Below are 20943 nucleotides of genomic sequence, written 5' to 3'. Positions count from 1 at the left end.
CCTGACCCGAAGTTGGCTGCCCAACCAACTGAGTCACCCAGGTGCCCCTTTAGAAATTATTTTTTAAAGTTTATTTATTTCTTTTGAGAGAAACAGAGACAGCACAAGTGGGGGAGGGGCAGAGAGAGAGGGAGAGAGAGAATCCTAAGATTCCGCTGCCAGCACAGAGCCTGATGTGGGGCTCAAATCCACGAAGCTGTGATATCATGACCTGAGCCAAAAGCAAGAGTTGGACACTTAACCAACTGAGCCATCCAGGTATCCCAGAAATGTTCTTTAAAGAAAAATTTAACTTTCCGTGGAATGTTTTTCATTAGATATAAAATAAAATCAAGAAATCAAATTAAACAGTTAAAGATAATATGTAAAAGAGGAAAATAAATGAACCAAACTTGTTATTGTATTTATAAAATTACTCAACATTTTTTATTTTTCTTTTACATGTTTGTACTGATCTTCTAAATATCTGTGTTCATTGCTCTGTTCATAGGTTTTTTGAAAAATCATGGCCCTTGTGTTTAATGTAGGATAGTGATCAGCATAGTATGTTACAAGTATATTACCTAGTATATTACAGGGAACAGGAGTTCCAGAATGAGAAATCCTAGTTTTAAATCAGCCTCTTGCTAATTGTGTTAACAGTTGAAACATTTTTAATGACACTTTTGCTCATTTGTGAAATAAGAAAAGAGTACTTTATAAGCATATCTGTTGTGATGATTTAATGAGATGTTCTTTAGAAAAAGAGCACATATTATTTTATATTAATACAAAGTAGAAAAATTTTCCACATGTACACCACAAGTTCTTAGTAAAAATGCTTGTAATAGTTTGCAGAAATTTGAAGCAACCTCAATATTCATGGAATAACTTATGCTATAATCATATAATGGAGATACTTCACAATAGTAAAAATGTTTGAATTGTTCCTATATATACAAACACAGATGAATCTTAAAAACAAAATGGTCAATGGAAAAAATATTGCAGAATACATATAGTTGATAGAATTTATAAAAAAATTAAAAACATACAAAATGACTCTATGTATTTTTAGAGATATAAATATATACTGTGAAGCTATAAATATTTATAATTTATAAATGTATAAATTTATAAATAATTGTAATTCATAAATGTGTAAATACATTGGAATAATAAAGAGCAAGTTTAAGGTAGTGATTACTCTGAGGAGCAGAAAAGGAAACACAATTGAGATGGATTCACAGAGACAACTGTGCAGGTGAGATTTTTATTTCTCAAAGTGGTTAGAAGATACTCAACCTAATATATTGTAATAAATAATAATAGAGAATCTACCCCTAAGACTTGACTTAAAAAATTCTTACTGATTCACTCGTAACTCTTTTGCTCCTTGGAAAGCTTCATAATAATCAAATTTAATAACTGTGCAATCCAATGCTTTGATGTGCTATACTGATCATTTTTTATTATTGGGTAATATGGCTAAGTGCTCTTTTCAAAATTTACAGTTAATTTTCTGTTTTTTAAAGTTTATTTATTTTGCGGGGAGAGGAGCAGAGGGCGAGGGAGAGAGAAAATCCCAAGCAGGCTCTGCACTGTCAGCATGAACCTGACTTGAGGCTACGTCTCATGAACCATGATATCATGACCCGAGCCAAGATCAAAAGTAGGATGCTTAACTGAGTAAGCCACCCAGGTGTCCCTACAGTTAGTTTTCTTAAAGCATATATCCAAAAATAGAACTACTCAAAGGGAATATACATTTTAATTATTTTTGGTGCTCATCACTTGATGACTTTCAAAGGTGTTTTGCAAATTTATATTCCCAAAATGAATATATTTACTTTTTACTAGAAAATAAATACTTAAAATATTTCTTAAAAACTGCTAAATAATAACAGTATTTTAAAAATTTGCTAGTGAAGCTAAGTATTCTTCTGTTTTTCATTATTAATCATACTTCCTCTTTTGTGAGTTATCCATGTTTGTCCTTTGGGAAATAGTAATTAAAATATTATTGGTAAACAAAGATCATTATAGAGTACATAGCCCAGAGGCTATGGAGTCTCGTCTTTTGGCCTATGTTTTACGAGGAATAAATGCACTGAATTAACAGAAGTTTCCTTAATTTTAATTCACTCTGAAGGGAAGGACTTACTTTTATGAATGGTAAAGAGACAATATTTTAAATATTTTATCAGCGAAATTCTTACTTTCTACATTTGGATTTATTTGCATCACAACATAGAGTTCTAGGTTTTCTTGTTCTGTTTTGTTTTTTAAAAAAAAAATTTTTTTTAATTTTTTAAAAAAATTATTTAAAAAAAATTTAAAATTTTTAAAATTTTTAAAATTTTATTTTAAATTTAAAATTTAAAAATTATTTAAAAAAACCTATTTTTTAAAAAAATTATTTATTTATTTTGAGAGGGAGAGAGAGAGAGAGAAAGCGGGGAGGGGCAGAGAGAGAGAGAGAGAGAGAGAGAGAGAGAGAATCCCAAGCAGACTCCTCACTGTCAGCACAGAGCCCAACATGGGACTTTATCCCATGAACCATGAGATCATGACCTGAGCCAAAATCAAGAACCTATTGCTTAACCGACTAAGCCACCCAAGTGCTCCTGCTTTTTACTATTTTTAAATTCAGAAGCTGGTTTTAGAATACAATATTGGACTTGTTTGTGAGGAATTGTTGCATTGAGGAAAATACATCATCTATTTGCTCTGTGATCCTAACCTCTCAGAGCTTTGGTTTTTTTAATCTGTAATAGGTAGTTAGAAAAATAATATATTGTATAATAACGTGTGAGATTTACTCCCATTATTTCTGCAGGGATACATGCCTACGTATCTAAAGTGGTTTCTGGCATAGTCTAGGGATCTGAGAAGTTGCCGCCGCTGCTATTATGAGGAAGGGTATACAGTGTAAGAGCTCTGAAATCCTCCAGTCAAACTTACTTGTCGCTGTCTGAAGTTCTAGCGTTAGCAGTGCCTTTTTTTTGTCACCCGGGGACATCTCTTAGACAAGGCAATTCATTAAGACAGTATTTCTGGGGGCGTCTGGGTGGCGCAGTCGGTTAAGCGTCCGACTTCAGCCAGGTCACGATCTCGCGGTCTGTGAGTTCGAGCCCCGCGTCAGGCTCTGGGCTGATGGCTCGGAGCCTGGAGCCTGTTTCCGATTCTGTGTCTCCCTCTCTCTCTGCCCCTCCCCCGTTCATGCTCTGTCTCTCTCTGTCCCAAAAATAAATAAAAAAACGTTGAAAAAAAAAATTAAAAAAAAAAAAAAAAGACAGTATTTCTGCCAGTATGCTCCACAGAACATAGACTCTTTGGAATGTCAGTGGTATGTCATGGAGAAGTGGGGAATGAAGAGCCAGGGGAAGGAATTCTTGATCAAATAAATTTGGGAAATACTGTGCCAAATAGATCTCAGCAGCTTTATTTTCTGAGATATTTCCCCAAGTCTTTACTATCATACAATGAATTTCTCATTGGCCGTTCGTGTGCCTGCTTGTTTTTTCTAAAGCATCTCCTACTCCATATTTTCTGGAAACACACCTTGGAACATACAGTTTTAAGACAGCCATCATTTTATACCCTTGTTCAGCTCCCCTTCTAGGAAATGGCTTGAGGGGAACAGTGAGCAGGTATCAGCGTTAGCTACCGGGGACTGGGTGATTTTAACAAGGCTACTGGGGACATTGGCTCACGACTGTGTTCTCTATACAGTTCATCCCCAGACCTCCGATTCAGTATGGCTCTGTGTGATCAGGAGAAGACTTTCAGACAACAGAGGAAAGAAAACATAAAGGAAAACATGAAGAAACTCCTGGGTCCAGAGAAGAGTGGAGGCCTGTATTCTACGCGCGATGTGAGTTGGGAAATTTTCCAATGTTACTGCAATTCAATAATAATTGTGTTTGTACTGTCTCCCAAATTTCACCCAAGTATGGAAATACTGAGTTTGAGTATTATATCTTCAGTTTTTTAAGATGAGGTAAGTGTTTTGTAAATACAGATTCTTTGAGGAAGATCATCACAAATGCTGCCCGTATTTAGCAATATTGATCAGGTACTCTTTTTACAAAGAGGCATAGGCATACTTACACACAAACAAGCTATTGATAGTAAGAAAAGATTAGCCTCAGATGTAAAAAGATCATTGAATTAATTTTATTTTATTTTTATTATTTTTTTAATTAAAGTATAGTTGACACACAATGTTGCATTAGTTTCAGGTGTACAACACAGTGTTTCAACAAGTCTCCTCATTGCGTGGTGCCCACCACAAGTGTGGCTCCCATGGGTCACCACACAACACTATTACAACACCGTTAATGATATTTTCTGTGCTGTACTTTTCATCTCTGTGATTTATTCATTCCATAACCATAATTCTGTATCTCCCACTCCCTTCGCCCATTTTGGCCATCCCTCTAGCTCCCTCCCCTCTGGGATCATTGAATTAACTTTAATATGGACTAAGATTAAACAAATGTGAGACTTATCATCACCAAACAAGAAGAAAGTGCTACAAGTCTTGTCAATGATAACACAGTTAACCAAACTATGTAGATGTGAATGGGAGAGATAAAAGGAAATGTTTCAAATTCTTAATATTTCATCACAGGAAGCTAAAGTCTATCATCCCAGATTGACCAAATAGTTAAGAATGATGACCTCTACTTTTTAATGTTTTCATCATCCTAATGATAGAGAGATCTTAAAATTAAAATATTTTTGTGAACAAATATAGGAAGTATAATCCTTCATTTGTACTTTAACTTCTTTTTCTTCCCTTAATTTCCAGGAAAATAAATATCATTTATTGTTCAATAACATGTAATGTGTAAACCAGTTGTTGGCTATTTGTCCATTTATTCATTTTTCCCTTCACTGATCTATCATCTATCTACCCATCTATCCACCTGTCCATCCATTTATTGGTCTATCCTTTTATTAAATGCATAAGTAACGCATTTATGCGTGTGTGTATACACACACACACACACACACACACACACTCCCATACATGCACACATAGACCAAGGATTCAAGATTATTATAAATTAAGGGCAAAATGCAATTGGAAATGAGACATAAATTCTGAATAAGGGAGCCAGATAGGCACATCTGTCCCAAATGTGATTGCAGATTTCCAAATGTGTTATTTGGTGGACATAGAGGTGTTTGAAAGCCAATCTGCTGCTGCTGCTGGAATGACTTTTTTGTTAAAGGAGTAGACTCTGTGGTAAAGTGTTGCTTATATGGAATTTTTGCTGAAGGAAAGCTTGGAGGAGAAGCAAAACCTCTACTGAGGTTTCTATTAAGAAAAAAAAAGAAGAGAGACTTCTTTTCAACCATCCATCTTGCTTGTCACCATACAAATCCCTGGTAGCACTTGTGGTTGATCATTGTCTCAGGTTAATTACTCTTTGAAGACATTTCCTTCTCTGCATATTACTCAGAAGTTTCTAGCTTCTTGAGAAATTTTTGTCTTCGTTTGTTGTTTTTAATGTATAGTGAATCTTTCAGCAACAGTTCTACAATCTTCTTTTCGTCCCCATCCTTGTTTGGAATTGTTATACCCTTGGAGCAGAGAAATGGTATTTCAAGTTTTCTTTCTTTTTTTTTTTTTTTTTTTTTCATTTCTGCCATTTGTCACTTGTTGAGCCACTGCTAAAAACTAGAGATGAGCAAAGCTGGACAGTCACTTTCCTCGGTGAGTTTAAAGCCTAGTTGCAGAGAAAGACATTTAAGCAGATAACACAGGTTCTTTTTAAAAAGAGGCGTGAATGGAAGGATGGAAGAGCTTGCAATAGGGTGACCCACTCTTTCTCTGTGGTGGAGAGATGCCGATCGGGTTCAGGACTCACTGACCCAACATAGGGCAGCTCAGCATATTGAATATGTCAAGCTGAAGGAGTTTGAGAAAACAGAAGCAGTAAGCTCTCTGTGACCTCCTCCCACCCTTCTCCCCTGCGGCAGGCCATAAGACCCTCATGCAAGAGGACCCCTCCCTGTACCTGGAGGAAAAGAGCATCCTTATCTCCAAAGGCAAAGGGATTCCAAGAAGAATATAAACAGACAGGTCTTGCTAAATTTCCTCCAGTTTTCTACATTTCCACTCATCCTCCGGCCTATCCTGCTTCTATATGACTACCCACTCTTCATCAAACCCAGCATTAAAAATACTCAGGTATAACTAGTTTTTTGCATATTCATTTCTTTATGAAGGTTCCTATGTCACATAAAACTTCCCTTAAATACATTTCTATGCTTTTCTCCTGTGAATCCCTCTTGTCAGTTTCATTTTCAGAGCCAGTCAGGGACCTTAAAAGGGTCGAGGAAAACCTTTTCCTCCCCTGCAATGGAAAGTCCTCCTTGGAATTGAAGACTGTTGGTCAGGCCTCGAGCAATGAGTTTGCTAGAAAACAAGCAGGGAATGGATACCTCTGTGATTCCTGGCCGTCAGTTTCTCTTGGGAGACTCTGTTTTTGTAATCTCAGTGTTTCCCTGCTTAGCTGCTTTCCAGTTATTTGCAACAATTATTTCTTTCCCTCCCAGCTGCTGATCTATGCTCTGCTCCCCTCACAACTGATAGAGTTGTCTCCTAATCAAAGAGAGATCAAATGTCATCAGATGACAAATCCTTCATTTCTTGCCAGAGGATTGCCATATCCCATAACCGATGCTACCCTTTGCTCCTGCCCTCTTGAATTCAGTGGAGAAAACAGCTCCTTTCTTTCAAATGCAGATCTACATCAGATACAGATTGCCAACCCCAACTAAGAGCCCCAGGATATCAATTGGTCCTCCCAGAGCCGCTGCACCACCCCCCCCCCCTTTGTCTGCCTCTACCTCTGTATAGATTTTTACTATAAAAATACAAACTCCGACATGAAGGGGAAAAAAGGAACAACAAAAAGTCTCCCTGGGATGTGCATTCCCTTCCCCCCTCTCTCTACTTCTCTCCCTATGTTCACAAACTTCTCTAGAGTTTTCTGCACAATCTCATTCTCCTTCCTCACTTTCTCAGACCTCATGATTCTACCACATCTGCTCCTCCAGTCGCCAGTACTAATAAGTACAAAAGACCTGGCCCTGTCTCTCCCCAGCCCTGTAGGTGCAAATGATAGATGCTTCCCTACTTTTTGAAACATTCTCTATTCAGTGCAGAGTCTGCTTCCTGTCCTCTGTCCCCCACCCCGCACCTCTGACCCTCCCCGCTTGTGCTCTCTCTCTCTCTCTTAAAAACAAATAAAACATTAAAAAAATTTTTTTCTCTCCCTTCTATGTCACCCACCGCCTGTGTACGAAGAATTTCCCCATGTAGGTCAACAACTTAGAACCTCCCTTCTGAGCTTCAGGCCTGAATATCTAGGTACCTACTTGATTCCTTCACTGGTATCTCTTGCATCTCAAACTCAGCAGGTCTGAATCTGAGCACAACACCTCTATTTTCTGTAGTTCCTCTAAGGCCTGTCCTCCCTCCCCCATGTCCTGTTCACTCTCAAACCCAAGCTTAAAAAACTTTTCCTGCTCTTAGGATTGGCTTCTTGGCATCTTTCTAGCATCCATTTTTGCCAGTTCACCCCCAGTTCACCACACTCCTTCACTAGGTGCCTCTTGGTCCCATGTCCCCTCAGAACCTTTCCCCATGTGGTGCTTTTCCACACAGTTTCTTCTCTCTCTGTGTGCTTCCCTTCTCTCCTCTCTGTGCTTCCCTGTGCCACCCTGTCCCCGCCCCACCGCCTTTTGGGGTACCTAGGACCCTCCCAACTTTAAGCACCACATACTTAGCTTCTTCTGAGGCTGTTGTCCTCACCAGCTCCTCCCTCCTTCCCCCCACATCTGTTAGGTCTCAGTTATATTCTCTATATTAATGGCACAAATATATGCACATTATCTTTTTAGCATTTACAACACGTATACTTAAAAAATACTTGTACAGATATTCGTTTAATGTCTGTTCTCTCCAGTGGAATATAAGTTACATGAAGACCAGGGCAGTGGCTGTGTTATTTAACCTTCATATTCCCAGCACCTGGCAAAGGCTCCTTAGCACACGATAGACCCTCAGTAAGTCTTGCGTTGTGGGAGTCAGGGCACAGATTCAGGAGGTAGCTTCGCACTGCCTCCAGGGGATGAAGTAGCTAGAGGGAGGGATCAGAGACTCTGAACCCAGGAACACAGAATCAGGTCGTGAGGCAGGAGACGCAGGTGGAGGAGAAGGTTTGGAGGAAAAGATCCCAGCTTGAACTGTTCAATTAGAAACGTATGTGTGCAGGGGCGGGGTGCCTAGCTCAGTTGGTCGAGCGTCTGACTTTGGCTCGGGTCATGATCTCACAGGTCAGGAATTCAAGCCCTGCATTGGGCTCTCTGCTGTCAGCACAGAGTTCGCTTCAGATCCTCTGTCCCCCTCTCTCTGCCCCTAGGCAGTCCTCTTTTTGTGGAAAAAGGAGTGTTCCTAGGAAAATGAAACTTGGCCTCATATTCATACTAATTGGCTTTTCTGCAAGGGATGGAGAATAAAGTAATTATGTGTTCCGTGGAATTTTCTTCAAAAATATTAAATCCGTGTTTTTGGAAGTCGTTCCTGGAATTATTGTAGTTGTTTCAGTTCGGTCTAGAGTTGTTTTCTCTTGTCCAGAATAATTAGATTAGATATATTTAGAACCACCCATCCCCACAAGTAATGTTTTCCTGTTTTTTAAAAAAAATTTTCTTCATTTTTGAGAGAGAAGGAGCATGAGCAGGGGCGGGGCAGAGAGGGTGGGAAGATAGAGGATTCAAAGCACGTTCTGCACTGACAGCAGTGAGCCCGACACGGGGCTGGAACTCATGAACCATAAGATCGTGACCTGAGCTGAAGTCAGATGCTTAACCAACTGAGCCATCCAGGCGTCCCTTTCCTATTTTTATGTTACTCCTTGGTGAGAAGGGTGTCTTAAGTTCCCAATTCCCTTGCTCTCTGATAAGACTTCACTTTCTACTCAGTTCTTAATTCTCAATGCAGAGACTGTGCTTGTCTTATTCCAAGTGTTCAACAGACAGCATCCAGTTTAGGACTTCAGCGTCAAATTGAAATGTCAAATAAATTAGAGCAGCATAAACTTGGGCACGGTCCTTCACTTCTGTGCTTCACCTGTAAAATGGAGCCTGGGGCTCTTATTAGGTCACAGGATGAGTACTACTGCTTATAAGCCTCCAGCACAATGTGTAAGAGCATGTAGTAGTTGCTCAAGAAAATAGTATTGTACCTGAGTGTGGCTCTTCTGTTGCATAACACCCAAGGGCAATAATTGTCAAATTTAATAAAATCTGAGCTTTTCCATCTGGACAATGAGTTAGTCAAAGAGCTGAGGCATCTAATCACTCAGGAGTTTATTCTCTTAAATACTAAGACTTTAAAAAAATGTGTTCTCAATAATTAAAAAAAAATTTTGAAATGTATTGATTTTAATCATTTAGATGGAAGTCTTTCTAAAGTGACAGGTCATTCCTCGTCCTGACTGAATGGATTTGAGTGTTCTCAGGTCTGTCTCCTTTCCAATCAGCTGCCATCTCTCCATGCCTTATGTGTTCCCTTGAGGTAATTTCTTCAAACCACTCCTTTCTCTTTCAACTTTGCTGTTGTGGAATTCAAATCTGATAAGCAGGCTTGTTGTTAGAACAGTGTCTCTGACCAGTGTGATTTCTTTATGAATAAAGGCCTGAGATCTTTCCTATGACTAAGACCTGCAAGCCTCTGTACGTGGGGATTTTTGGCATAGTTGGATCGTTCAGAGGCCATTCTTATGAATTTTCTGGTCTGAAAATACTTTTTGGTCAGATGAAGTTCCCAGATTATAGTCTTCTGTGAAGGGAAATGCTACTCACTAGTTTTTATGTTCCCTAGTAACTGACCATAACAAAGCAAAGCTGGTTAGGGGACTAGAGTCTGGAACTATAATAGTGGGAAAGCAAGAGAAAGTAATTTTACTTTCACCTGCAGCAGAGAACAAAAGAGAAAGTGTTTCGTCCCAAGGCACAATTTATGAGATACTTTCAATTTATTTATTATTTTTTTTAACATTTATTTATTTTTGAGACAGAGAGAGACAGAGCATGAATGGGGGAGGGTCAGAGAGAGAGGGAGACACAGAATCTGAAACAGGCTCCAGTCTCTGAGCTGTCAGCGCAGAGCCCAACGCGGGGCTCTAACTCACGGACCGCGAGATCGTGACCTGGCTGAAGTCGGACGCTTAACCGACTGAGCCACCCAGGCGCCCCAAGAGATACTTTCAATTTAAACAAATATCTTTTGATGAAAATCAAAACGGACCTTGAGTAATATATTCTCTGAGTGCTATTCTTACTTAAGTTTGTCCTATAAAGGAAGTGAAAGACTAGAGAAAAGAGTCCATTTGGTGACAGAGAACGAAGCAAAGCAAAGCCGTTTCTGAGGGAGGTAATAGAAGTCAACCTTGAGTAGTCAATAAGAATTTTTATTCCTCGTTTGTGTTGTTTCTGTCATCTAGAACATTCTTCCTCTTGCTCCCTCCCTTCCTGGTGACAACAGCACTTTGTACTCTCAATTCCTATTCCCCTCCCAGAATGCAAGTATCACAGGGAAGACAGTGTGAAAGTCCCAAGGGTAGAGGCCAGAAAGGAGCACTGAGCGGGTGTGAGCTTCCGAGGACGCACAAGGTGGAGTTGGAGTTTTTCTCCTCTGAGGTAGTGGTGGGATGTGAACAGCCAAAGGAATAAGAGACCTGGAAGTTGGCCTAGAAAGTAGATGTCCAAGCGGCCCAGACTGCACTCAGGAGGGTTGTCCACTATGAGGCAGGTGACTCCTGCAGACCACAGAGCTCTCGGGGAGACAGGCTCAGGGGGAGGCACGTAAGAACACATGTGTCAGGAGCAAGGAAGGAGGAGGCCAATGGGGACAGGTGCTGGATTTGCTGCAGGTTTCAGTGATTTGTTTTATAAATCAGGCATTATGTGAGGAAGCTTACTGGGCTTGAAGGGCCAGCGGCCCGATGAAAACAAAATGCTAGTAACAATAATATATTTTAATTTAACGTAAACTCACTTTTTAAATTTTACATGTGAAATTATGGCTGTGCTGGGGAAAAAATGTAAATACGTTGAAATGAGATCATATACACTATTTTTTGTATGTTTCATGAAGCAAACCAAGCCAGTGAGCTCCTTCTCTTTGTGTACAAAGATGTTGCCTAAGTTTCTGACCAGAAATGGACTGGGCAGCACCTTGGGAGGGCTGGTACTGGGCACAGGGTGGTGGGGAGGCAATGCACACTGCAGGGATTACCATTTACACAAGTCCGGGCAGCCATGACTGCTCCTACCATTGCTAATACTGTGAGGATGCACTGGTTAATCAGACTCGATAATTGTCAACTTTGCTTCTATACTCTAATCCAAATGATAAATAATAATAATGATAATAATAACAACAACAGCAACAACCTAGGATGTACAAACTAGCAGTGTAAAACCTAACAGTTTTAATATGGAGATAATCAGTCTTTAAAAAAATCAATGCTACATTTTCTGTCCTCCTTTACATTTACAGGGTTGGCTCTCTAATTTTCAATAGAGCTTCTCTGGCACCTTTTATAAATTGGACTGGTCAGTTGAAGATCGTAAAACCAGGACCTGGCTACCTCCTGGAATGCATGTTCAAGTGCTTTGACTCTGCTTTGTGGGGCAGAGGGTTTGGAGGTGGTTGGCACTGTGGAAAATTGACTTTCAGTAAAAGTAGAGGAAGAAAGGGTTCTGATTTTATATTCATACCAGATTTCTCTTCAAACTGGCAAGAACATAGAGATAATTGGGGGCAAATTAGAGGGCATAGAAATAAATAATCAGAAATAAATTTCAATAATGTGGAATTTGTGACATTCATTCTTTATTTGCCTGATTTTTTTAAATTTAATTCCAAGTTAGTAACATTTTGTGTAATAATGGTTTCAGGAGTAGAATTCAGTGATTTATCACTTACATATAACACCCAGTGCTCATCCCAGCAAGTGCCCTCCTTAATGACCACCACCCATTCATCCCATCCCCCCCACCCAACACCCTACCAGCAGCCCTCAGTTTGTTCTCTGTATTCAAGAGTCTCTCATGGTTTGCCTCCTTCTGTTTTTAACCTTATTTTTTCATCCCTTCCCCTATGTTTTGTTTCTTAAAGTCCACGTATGAATGAAATCATATGATACTTGTCTTTCTCTGACTTAGCATAATACATTCTAATTCCATCCACATTGTTGCAAATGGCAAGATTTCATTCTTTTTGATCACTGAGCAATATTCCAATATATGTACGTATATATATATACATACATACATATATATATATGTATATATATATACACACACACCACATCTTCTTTATCCATTCATCAGTCAGTGGACATTTGGGCTCTTTCCATAATTTGGCTATTGTTGATAGTGCTGCTATAAACATGGGGGTGCATGTGTCCCTTCAAAACAGCATGTCTGTATCCCTTGGATAAATGCCTAGTAGTGCAATTGCTGGGTCGTAGGGTAGTTCTATTTTTAGTTTTTTGAGGAACCTCCATACTGTTTTCCAGAGTGGCTGCACCAGTTTGCATTCCCACGAGCAGTGCAGAGGTGTTCCCCTTTCTCTGCATCGTCAACATCTGTGTTTCCTGAGTTGTTAATGTTAGCCATTCCGCCAGGTGTGAGGTGGCATTTCATTGTGGTTTTGATTTGTATTTCCCTGATGATGAATGATGTTGAGCATCTTTTCATGTGTCTGTTAGTTATCTGGATGTCTTCTTTTTTTAAATTTTTTTTTAACGTTTATTTATTTTTGAGAGACAGAGACAGGACATGAGTGGGAAAGGAGCAGAGAGAGAGGGAGACACAGAATCTGAAGCAGGCTCCAGGCTCTGAGCTGTCAGCACAGAACCCAATGCAAGGCTTGAATTCACAAACTGCGAGATCATGACCTGGGCCAAAGTCAATGTTCAACCAACTGAGCCACCCAGGCGCCCCTCTTGTTTTTCTTTAGTGTTTATTTATTTTTGAGAGAGAGAGAGAGAATGAGAGTACGAACAGGGGAGAGACAGAGAGAGAGGGAGACACAGAATCCAAAACAGGCTCTAGGCTCTGAGCTGTCAGCATAGAGCCCAACACAGAGCTTGAACTCAAGGATAGCAAGATTATGACCTGAGCCAAAGTCAGACACTTAACTGAATGAGCCACCAGGCATCAACCCTGCCATCTGGATGTCTTCTTTGGAAAAGTGTCTCTTCATGTCTTTTCCCCATTTCTTCACTGGATTATTTGGTTTTTTTGGGTATTGAATTTGTTAAGTTCTTTATAGGTTTTGGATACTAAGCCTTTATCAGATTCATTGCCAATATCTTTTCCCATTCCATCAGTTGCCTTTTAATTTTGTTGATGGTTTCCTTCACTGTGCAGAAGCTTTGTATCTTAATCAGGTCCCAATAGTTCATTTTTGCTTTTGTTTCCCTTTTTATTTGCCTGATTTTGTCAGTGAAAAAAGAAAAAGGGATAATTTGTAAGTGATAATTACTAACAAAAATGAAACCCAGACACATAACAATCTAAATGATTATAACCATCTGTCTTTGATACTACTAGTGAGGAACTGGCGTAAGTAATTCTAACACTTCTTAACTTTTTTGATTTGTAGTCCTCTTTCATACTAGTCAATAAAATAATAAGCCATCTTAGAAATTAAAAAATGCATTTAATGAACTGGACTAGGTGTATTAAAAAGTACTATAAGTAAAATATTTTAAGTCTATATTTTACTAAATATAATGAAGTATATTTTTATCTAATATCAGTAGAGTTATGTATTAAAAACACCTTTTTCCCAATAACAAGTGAAAAATGTTTGTTAAATGAATAATTTACCAAGGAAAAAAATTTTCTCTTTGTGTTTTTCATAATTTTTGAGCATTATTTTTAATACTTGATAGTTATGGCACAGAGGTGGTTATATACTTTTACCTCTTTAAAACATGAAATGGGGCTATGATGGTTAAATTCATGTGTCAACTTGGAGGGTGATTTTAGGTGAGATTAACATTCAGATCAGTGAATTTTCAGTACATAAATTGCCATGGGTAATGTGGGGGGAGAGGGGGTGTACAATCATTTGTAGGCCTGAATAGAACAAAAAGATCAGCCTCCCTGAGCAAGAGGGAATTCTCCAACAGACTGCCTTTCTCTTCACCTGCACTCTTGGCTCTCCTGGGTCTCCGCCTGCCAGACTTCAGACTAGAACTGTATTTTTTAAAATTTTTTTAATGTTTATTTTATTTTTGATAGAGAGACAGAGAGTGAGTCGAGGAGGGGCAGAGAGAGAGAGAGAGAGAGAGAGAGAGAGGGAGACACAGAATCTGAAGCAGGTTCTGGGCTGTGAGCTGTCAGCACAAAGCCTGACACAGGGCTCGAACCCACAAACTGTGAGATCATGACCTGAGCTGAAGTTGGATGCTTAACCAACTGAGTGACCCAGGCACCCCTAGAACTGTATTATTGACTCCCCTGGTTCTGGAGTCTGCTGGCCCATACTGCAGATTTGGACTTGCCATTCATCCTAATTTCATGAGCCAATTCTATATAACAAATCTCTTTCTAGAGAGGTAGATATATAGATACATCTTGTTGATTCTGTGTCTCTGGAGAACCCTGACTAATAGGGGAGCCAAGGAAGCAAAAAGTCTCTGTATAATTTTCAGACCATAAAAATTTATGAAAATGTAAAAAAAAATCCTTAAGCATTTTAGAGTTTTCTTTTGCAAGGGAGGAAATTAATAATATCCATATGCCCCTGCATTACAATAATTTAATCAAAACCACAGGATATTTGGTAAGTGAAAATTCATTTCCTGTAATCATATGAGAGAAGTATGAGAAATATTCATTGATATCATTTATGCACAAATTCTGATGCTATAAGGTCTAAATATAACCCCAAAACTTTCAATAACCTTTATTTTAAATCGTTTAGACTTTGAGCCAGGTCTAACAGCTGCATCTTATAACTCTCCAGCTTTCTTTGAAGCTATTTTGGAATGACCAAGACATTTAAAACATCAAAAGTTAGCCTTCATTTGTTAGGTAAAGTTGTGCTGATATCATCTGAAGTGACACATGAATCTGAAATATAAATTAGCTAAATATCAAATGTTTTTTTTCAATAAAGATTACCCTGTCTTTCTGAACAGTGAGTGAAAGGAAAGGGAATGAATTATCATGTCAGTGACACCTTTGTTCACACCATGGTTCTATGACCTAACAGCTGTCTGTATGTGGACAAGGTATTTATGTGCACTGAATTGCTCTTCATCTGAAAAATGGAAATAATGCTGATCTCCTTTAGAGGCCTGGGAAGATTAAATGAAACACATTGAATGAAAGTACCCAAGCTCATACCAGGTACACAGTATTTTCTTGATAAGTTTAATCTCCCGTTTTTGTAGTTAATAAAAATTTATACTTTTATAGGTTGTTTTTAAGTTTATTTTGAGAGAGAGAGAGAGAGAGAGAGTATGTGTGAGTGAGGGAGAGGCAGAGAGAGAGGGAGAATGAGAATCCCAAGCAGCCTCTGTGTTGTTGGCATGGAGCCTGATGAGAAAGTCAATCTCATGAACCTTGAAATCATGACCTGACCTGAAATCAAGAGTCAGATGCTTAACCGACTGGGCCATCCAGGCACCCCTATCCTGTGCTTTTATAGTTTTATAATTCATATTCTGTAGTAGTTATAGAATCTAGAGTGTTACTAGTAGCAAGAAGCCTCAAGGTTGTTCATTGTACCCAATATTTCTACATAGAAGTAAACAGAGTTCAAAGAGGATTTTCTTTGCCTCGTGTCACAAAGCTAGTTGTAAGGAAAGCTTTCAGAGACAGTGGAGCATAGTGAATTGGAGCATAGTGAATTAAAAGCTTTCGAGTCTGACAGATCCAGCTTTGAATTCACAGGACATTACTTTCTAGCTTTATGATAATGGAAAAATGAACTTCTTTGTGTTTCAATTACTTTATCTTTAAAATGTGGGTGAAAATATATATCTCATAGAGTTATGAAAATTAAATGATAGACATAAAAACAGATTAATTCATATGTGATAAATGAGGATGGTAATTATAATCTTCATAGTCTTTCCATCATGTGATTATTCAATTTTTATGTGCAAACATCTGACATTTTTTTACCTGATAGCAGCTCAGATATCAGACTTAAAAATCTTATGTGAAAACTCTCTTTAAGAACTTACTATAAAGCAATAATGAAAACAATGGGTTATACAACAACGAATTCCAGAGCAAGTGGCTGTTTCCAGAAAATTCCTAACAATATAAAATAGGCATCCATAAATTATGCTGGGCTACTGGCTTAGGAAGAAGGGCAGCTGGGGATTGGAGAAGGTCTCATGTTCAATTTTCCAACTTTTCTTATTAAATCTGACTCCAAACAACAATACAGGTTGTATGTTCTGTGTTGAACAGTGTACTCCGTTACTAAGGGTTTTCTTTCTCTAAACTATCTGATTTGTATAGGTTTAATGTTATTATTAAAAATAACATGTTTATTTGTTTTTTGAGAGAGAGAGTGACGATCTTGGCCTGATCTTAGGCTCAGTGCTTGGCACATGGCAACAATAAATGTTCACTATTATTACTACATTGCCTATAAACTCAACTCCTCTCTCAAGGCCTAATTCAAATCCCTCCTCCTTCTAACTTCTTAGCTGGCCTGTTTACAACTACACTGTACTGTGCTCCACTCACCCACTTTATAAACCACTTCTGTTTTCTATCTTAGCTTTCCTTCCCCTCCAGATCAGTTTTTAAGAGCTTATGTGTTTTACTTTATTGACAATTTAAACATTTGTGTTTGAGAACATTCTGTGTATCTAAATATACGCAGGTTCAAAGCCATTTAAATTGCTCCATTGTGCCGGTGGAATGCGTTTTCATCAGTGAGGTCCCCAAACTGCATCTAATTAGGATGCCTAGGGTCTTCCATGTTGGGACCACTTGGTATTAGACAAAGCCTTGGATGAGGAAATTAGTCCTAGGTGTCGGGCTCTTCACCGTCCTATCTCCGCTAAGACTTCCCTTTCCATATATAAGAGTTTGATAGACTTTTGGTTCTTCTAGTTCTAAAATAATAGTTCCATATATATATATATATATATATATATATATCACATTGGTCAATGAATACCCAAGGATCAGAATCCAAGTGATTGGAACACAATGCATCCGTGTTGTGTATTTTGCATTTCTGAGATTGAGTGCAGTATTTCCCCTGCAGCTGGCCCCTTGCCCCGGGGGTTCTTCTCCTGGGCAATGGCCACATCATCTGCTGGGAGCAAAGCTAGAAACCCTAACAGTCTGACCACACTCCTTCCTCTTTTGTGCCTAACGTCAGATCAGTCACCGGCTTCTCCTTGTAAATGTACCTTGATTCTGTTTCTCTCCTCACAAGCTTCGCTTTAGGGGGTAGAAGAAAGGAGGAATTGTTTGCCATTTGCACCTCAGAAGAAGAGGATACCATGACTGTTACAGATAAGATGGAACTGCCGAAAATACTTGAGCTCATCTCTGCACATGCGCTCCATGATTTGGACATTGATTTTGCAAATGAGACTTTGTCACATATGTAGAAAGGAAAACCTGATAACAGTAGGAAATTTTTATTTAACTCCAGTCAGAGCATCCCCACACAGTTCAGGTTCTGCTCTGCTTCCCATGGGGGATTGTTTCTTCACTTTGTTTCTTCTAAAGCCTTGAATTGCTCCATGATCTAATATCTTTGCTCCATGAACTGCTCAGTCTTCTGTCTCTAACTTCTTCTTTGATAATTGTTATCACTGAGAAACAATGTCAAACAAAAGACACCTCTTCTCCCTGGCAATCTCACAATGCCTCCACATCATCCTCTGTCTGTCCAGTAAATATTTCCCTCCATCCACTCCCTGTGGCTTTGTCTGTTCTTCCCACTGTCTTGTCCTCAACAGACTCTGAATTTTACTGGAAGATGTTGGATTGTACTTACCATGTGCCTGATAGTCTTAAGCAGTTGTTATTAACCATTTTGGTCTCAGAAATCCATTATACTCTTAAAAAATACCATAAACTTCTAAAATATTTTATTTATGTGAGTTATCTCTATGGATATTTACCATATTAAAAACTGAAACTGAGAAAACGTATTAAAATATGTATTTATTTTAAATATGTTGATGTTGGGGCACCTGGGTGGCTCAGTCAGTTGAGCGTCCGACTTCAGCTCAGGTCATGATCTCACAGCTTGTGAGTTCGAGCCCCGCGTCGGGCTTTGTGCTGACAGCTCAGAGCCTGGAGCCTACTTCAGATTCTGTGTCTCCCTCTCTCTCTGCCCCTAACCCACTCACATTCTGTCTCTGTCTCTCTCAAAAGTAAATAAAAACATTCAAAAATTTTAAATATGTTGATGTCATATTAATATAAATAACATTTTATGAAAATAATCAAATTTTCAAGAACCAAAAAAAAATGAGATCCATTTTTACAATTATCTTTGTTGTTTGACTTAACAGAAAACAGCTGGATTCTCTTATCTGCTTTTGAATCCAATCTGTTGCTATATCACACATCCTGTAATTTCTTGAAAAACTCCATCACACCCTCGTGAAGTAATGAGAACAAAAAAAGGCAAATGACCTCTTACTGCTATCATGAAAATAGTTTTGACCTTGTGGACACCCTGAGAGCTGTGTACACTTTAAGAGCTGTTCCCTAGAGTAGAGAGAGAAACCACCAGCTCTCTTAAGCAATAATGGTTGAGGACCACAAAGAAAATGACAGTCTCTCCCTCTCCAAACAAACACTTGTGTTTTAGTCATGTTGCAGACAGCCTTTGCTTCTCTACTGGAAAGACTCTTGGTTGACTCATGCTGCTTCCGTTTCCAGACCGGCCTCCTTCCCTGCCCTCGTCCCTCCCTATTGAATAACTGTGCATCTTTAAAATTAAGAACCGGTTTCTTTTTTTATTTATGAAGCTCTCTCTACCATTTCAGTTTCTCTGATTGGAATTCACCACACCTTCTGGACCTCACGTACTCCCAACCTGTAGCGCTTTATTTTAGTAAGGCATGTTAGCATGAACCCCAATGTAGGAACCTGGGGTTTGACTCCTGACTGCAATTTATTAGTTGCATGACCCAGAACAAGTTTTCGAGGTCTTGCTTCCAAGTACCTTGGTTGCTCACCTATAAAAGAGCATAAAATCCTATACACCTGTAAAATCTTCATGTGGATTTTGTGGTAATCAAATGAGATAATTTCTATGAAATACTTAGAACAGTTCCTATCAGATAGTAATTGCTCAACAGATATCATCTGTCCCTATTCGTACTATTGTCATAATTATTATTATGTTTCTGCCTCACTTAAATAAACTATATTCCCCGGATCCACCTGTGATGACTGAAAGATAGAGACCGCTCAATGAGATTTATCTAATAAAGAGTAAATAAATTTTTTAGGTCTTGTCACATTCTTTTTTAATTGCTTGAATAATAGCATGTATTTTGAAATGAGTCAGCATAAAGGAGTAGTAAGAATTATGCGCCAAGAGGGCACAGTGCTTACTTAACTAGAAGTCACCAGTTAATAGGCCTTATGCAAGTAATATCACCATTGTAGAACTTCCATCTGCAGAATAAGCAAAGACTTTTTTGTTCACCTTGCAGGATTTTTGAGAGGATAAAAAAAATGCACCCGAAAGCAAGCCAAAAACTGCAAAGGGTCAAGTAAATATAGGGAGTTATGGTTGTTATTTTTAAATAGAGTTAGTTGGTGTTTTAGCAATGTCTGCCTTCTAAGAGACATTAATTCTTGATTGTCTTATATGAAACATTTTCCTTTTTAAAAATTAGTTATTATTAAGGTATGATGGAATTTACAATTCCTGATTACCAAATGTAGAACATATAACATAAAAGTTGAAACAAAACAGAAATGTATTTTATGGCTTCACAAATGATCTCTTTGTTTCATCATCCCAGGTGCCTGTGGTGGCCATACTGGGCTCAGGTGGAGGGTTCCGAGCCATGGTCGGATTCTCTGGTGTGATGAAGGCACTATATGAATCAGGAATTTTGGACTGTGCTACTTACGTTGCTGGCCTTTCTGGCTCCACATGGTTAGTATGCATTTTAAATCTTAGTTATATCATGCTAAATGTTTTGCATTTATCTACCTCAAACCTTAGAAAAGAAAAGAAGATTTAGAAAATTAACCTTAACTTCACGTTACTGAAGTATTGCAGCTTCATTGAATAATTTGCTTCTTAAAAACGTTTTTTACGGCAAATTCATACATAATGATGACTCTTGTCATAAATTTACTCCCTTTAAGCCTGTTTGTAACTTAAAATGCAGTTAAATGTAAAATTTAAAAATAGATCAATTGAAATTCTATATAAATATCACAGAGGTGGAATAACATACTCCACCCGTAATTAATTTAATCTTCCTATAATTTTCTGATTTGTAATCTTTCAGCAATCATGTCTAAGTCTCCATGATTCACTGGGTATTCATTTTCTTCTCTAGGGCAAATAGAATGAAATGCAAGATACCTTAGTATATAAAAGAAGAAAAACAACTTTTGAATGCAGAAATGCAATAAGTTTCACTGATTTGCATATAATTGTGAAATTAATCCTTTAAATGTATTTAAGCGCAGCTAAATCTGGATAGAAACATAAAACATCTGCATGTATAATATTTGTGCACTGTAGATTTGACTTTTCACAAACGTGTATAAAACATGTTCAAAGACTCTACTGTGTACTTTTTGGTTTGCCTAACTCATAGAAGCACATTGAAAATCAAATATTAGTTCTTCCCCAGATGTCTCAACTATGAGTGTCACCTTATTACAAAA

The 20943-nt window shown here is 38.3% G+C and overlaps 1 protein-coding gene across 4 annotated transcripts in view; it reads left to right on the top strand.

Moving 5' to 3' along the window:
- The window catches only part of PLA2G4A (phospholipase A2 group IVA), a 164511-nt gene that overhangs the window by 82820 nt on the left and 60748 nt on the right, over positions 1-20943 (top strand). For all 4 annotated transcript variants that reach the window (XM_060643668.3, XM_060643670.3, XM_060643669.3 and 1 more), the window contains 2 exons: positions 3715-3856; positions 20061-20197. In XM_060643668.3, coding sequence (XP_060499651.1) covers positions 3715-3856; positions 20061-20197 — 279 coding nt within the window. The remainder of the gene's footprint in view (positions 1-3714; positions 3857-20060; positions 20198-20943) is intronic.

The sequence above is a fragment of the Panthera onca genome, chromosome F1, assembly GCF_046562875.1.
Source record: "Panthera onca isolate mPanOnc1 chromosome F1, mPanOnc1 haplotype 2, whole genome shotgun sequence".
NCBI classification, from domain to species: domain Eukaryota; kingdom Metazoa; phylum Chordata; class Mammalia; order Carnivora; family Felidae; genus Panthera; species Panthera onca.
Note: the sequence above shows the minus strand (reverse complement) of the source record. Positions and strands in the feature narration are given on the sequence as shown.